This window comes from Octodon degus, unplaced genomic scaffold, assembly GCF_000260255.1.
Source record: "Octodon degus isolate 3935 unplaced genomic scaffold, OctDeg1.0 scaffold00107, whole genome shotgun sequence".
Taxonomy (NCBI): Eukaryota; Metazoa; Chordata; class Mammalia; order Rodentia; family Octodontidae; genus Octodon; species Octodon degus.
The window spans coordinates 6,638,673-6,641,828 of NW_004524683.1; the positions used below are offsets into that span (position 1 = coordinate 6,638,673).

Genomic DNA, 3,156 nt, shown 5'->3' on the forward strand with positions numbered 1-3,156 from the left:
GTGGTCCTGTGTGTACTGTGCTGCTTTTACTGTGCGGGTTTGAATTTTTCACGCAATTTTTCTAGAGCAATAATCAGTGGTGCTTTTGTACCTCGGTTTTATGTGATTTTAATGAAACATGGATAGTTGGGGCCACCTGCTGACTGTGTGTGGCTTAAAATAAAAGGTGTTCTTGTCTGCAAAAAAAAAAAAAAAAAGAATAGTGACATAGAGTTGCAAATAATAAAGCCTAAGGAAAAATTTTGGGTAACTTTTTTTTGAAATTATCTTAATTACTTTTCTTCTTGCTGAGAGTAAATATCTGATACTCAAAGCTAAGAGACAAAAGGTTTATTTGGCTCACAATTAGTAGAGGTTTCAGTCCATATGGGCTGTTTCCAAAGCAAGGTGGCTTGGCAGACAAGTATTACAGAGGAAAAACAGTTCATGGTGTGCAAAGGTGGCAACACAAGCAGGCAGAGGATCTTAGCAGCTTCTTTCTGCCTCTTTAATACTCAGTCTAGCCTACCAGGATTACGTGGTACCAATCATCGACTGATATAGTAATTACACGCCCTTAATCCCAGCATCACACACTCTAAGTTCAGCCATCTCTGAAAAAGCCACACTTATGACTCCATGCAGCTTTCAGGATATTTAAACACTAACCATAACAGAGATGCAGTCTCACTGTTGAAAGTATTAGGCCCAAGTGACCCTCCTGCCTCAGCTGCCTGGGAATATAGGAGTGAGCCACTGTGCCTGAACTCTAAAAAGTATATATACACTGCCTTGGTGAATCAGATGGGATAGTTTTTATTTTCTGCTTTACTTATTCCTGTTTTATTTGGTGGTTTTTCTAAGACATATGTATTTCATAGGGCCAGGGCTATAGTTCAAGGCCACAAGTGCCTGTCTGGTAAATGCGAGGTCCTGATTTAATTCCTGGTACTCCCCTCCCCCCCCAAAAAAAAGACACAGTTTCACAATAAGTGCATTTTTAATTAAAAATTAGTATAAGCCAGGTGTGGCCAGGCACACCTGTAATCCCAGCACTCATGAGGCTGAGGCAGGAAGATCACTTCAAGTTTGAGGCCAGCCTGGACTACATAGTGATTTCAAGGCCAGCCTGAAGTACCCAGTGAAAATGGATGTTGCATACTGTAAGAACCAATCCCCATCTGAGAAGCCATGCTGCCTCTGAATTCCTGTTTGCTTCTCCCATGTACGACCACCAGAGATTAGGACCTGATACTTTGGGAATGAATCCTGATCATAAATCTGCCTTCAAATCCTGGATGTCATTTCTATGTTTCTGCTTGCCATTCTAACCCCTCTTACCAATAATGTAAAAAGCCTAAATTTATTCTTTAATTTTCTTTTAATCATGGTACTCTTATTCTATTAACTAGATCGGGAAACTTATGTGGAAGGGTTGAGTATAATCTTGTAATCTTCATCAAATTTTAACTAAATGGCTTTTTTGTCCAGGGTTTTTTCAGAATCTGGAAATTTCATCATAGTTCTCTATTCTTTGACACACAAGGAACCTGAGTATTACGAATGCCTCCCCTGTGATGGCCGGATAGCTGACCTTCAATTTCGCTCACTAACCAGCAAGGAAACATTGCATCTTTTCAATGTAAGTGATTTGATTACCCAGTACATTAATGGATATTTCCTGTTCTATTTTAGTAGTTTAAACCTAATGGTATTTACCCTTTAAAATAATATTTCAAACTATTAGACTTTGTTTAGAGTCAATCTCACTGAATATTAACTTTATTCATTTGTGATTAATTTTTCTTTAGTAAATTTTAGACCATATCTCCAGGACCAAATTATAGTAGAGCTTCATCACAGAATAATTTGTACCTTTCTAATATCTTTGAGAAATATATCAGTAGTTTATATGTTGTATCATTCTATAGTGTTGAAAATTTTGTGATTTTAGTGTTCTCTTATTTTAAATATATAGATATAACAAATTATATATATATATATATATATGATTTTTCGCACTTAAAATTCAGTGTATAATATCCAAGGAGTGAGAATAAGTTGTTGCTATAGCTAATAAGTTACATAATGCATCTAGGTGAAGATCACCAAAAATGCAGATCTTTGAAAGTATAAATGTTATTATATAAAGACTTTTTTTTTTTGTACCAGGGATCAAACTCAGGATCTTCCACTTGCCAGGCAGACACTTAAGCCACTGAGCTGTCTCCCCAGCCCAAAAACTAAAGGCCACTTTTTTAAACAAAAATATTTACTGCCACTAAAAAACCCTGTGTTTCCCTTCAAATCTTGTTTTATACTTTGAGATAATTCATTTCTATTTTAGAGACACATATCATTTATTACTTTATTTAGAGGGCATCTTCAGTTCATAGTTGTTGTATTCACTAGATCCCTGGTTACTGAGTAGATTACATAATACAAGTGACTAAATTTTCACATTTTTTTATAAAGCAGGGAAGTGGGCAAGTGAACATTTTATAAAAGAGGATTAAAATCTTAGAAGTCCCTCTCAGTGTTTTGGAGCAACTTTTCATCTAAACAGAATTTTTTATTTAAGTCAGATCTCAATTTATGACCTACTACTTATTTCATTTCAGAATGTGGAACCATCTGACAAAAATCTAATCCATTTTGAACTAAGTTCTGAAAGCCAAGATGTAGAAAACAAGTTTTTCAGCAACATTTCTAAGAATCTTTCAGTTAAGAGGTAAATGATAACTTTTAATTATCATCGGTAGTATTTTTCTACAATTTTATTCTTTTTTTTTTTACATTTATTTATTTATTATGTGTGTGTGTGTGTGTGTGTGTGTGTGTGGCCAGCTCAGCCCACCAGGAGACGGGGCGGGCTGGCATGTGGTGCTGGGGATTGAACCGCAGTCCCTGTGGTTTACTAAGCTTGTTCCAAGTAGGTGCTTTAGACCACTGAGCCATCTCACCAGCCCCTACAATTTTATTCTATGCATTAGTTATTACGAGTAATTAAAAACAACTTCAGGGGTCAGGGAGATAGCTTAGTAGAATAAGCATTTGCCTGGCAAGTACAGGGTCCTGAGTTCAGTCTCACTGTTGAAAGTATTAGGCCCAAGTGACCCTCCTGCCTCAGCTGCCTGGGAATATAGGAGTGAGCCACTGTGCCTGAACTCTAAAAAG

At 36.7% G+C, this 3,156-nt stretch overlaps 1 protein-coding gene across 1 annotated transcript in view; it reads left to right on the plus strand.

Annotated features, from left to right (window-relative positions):
• Stil (STIL, centriolar assembly protein) overlaps window positions 1–3,156 on the plus strand; it is a 69,443-nt gene that overhangs the window by 35,128 nt on the left and 31,159 nt on the right. Inside the window, exons 7-8 of the mRNA XM_023724187.1 lie at window positions 1,471–1,621; window positions 2,601–2,710. Coding sequence (XP_023579955.1) covers window positions 1,471–1,621; window positions 2,601–2,710 — 261 coding nt within the window. The remainder of the gene's footprint in view (window positions 1–1,470; window positions 1,622–2,600; window positions 2,711–3,156) is intronic.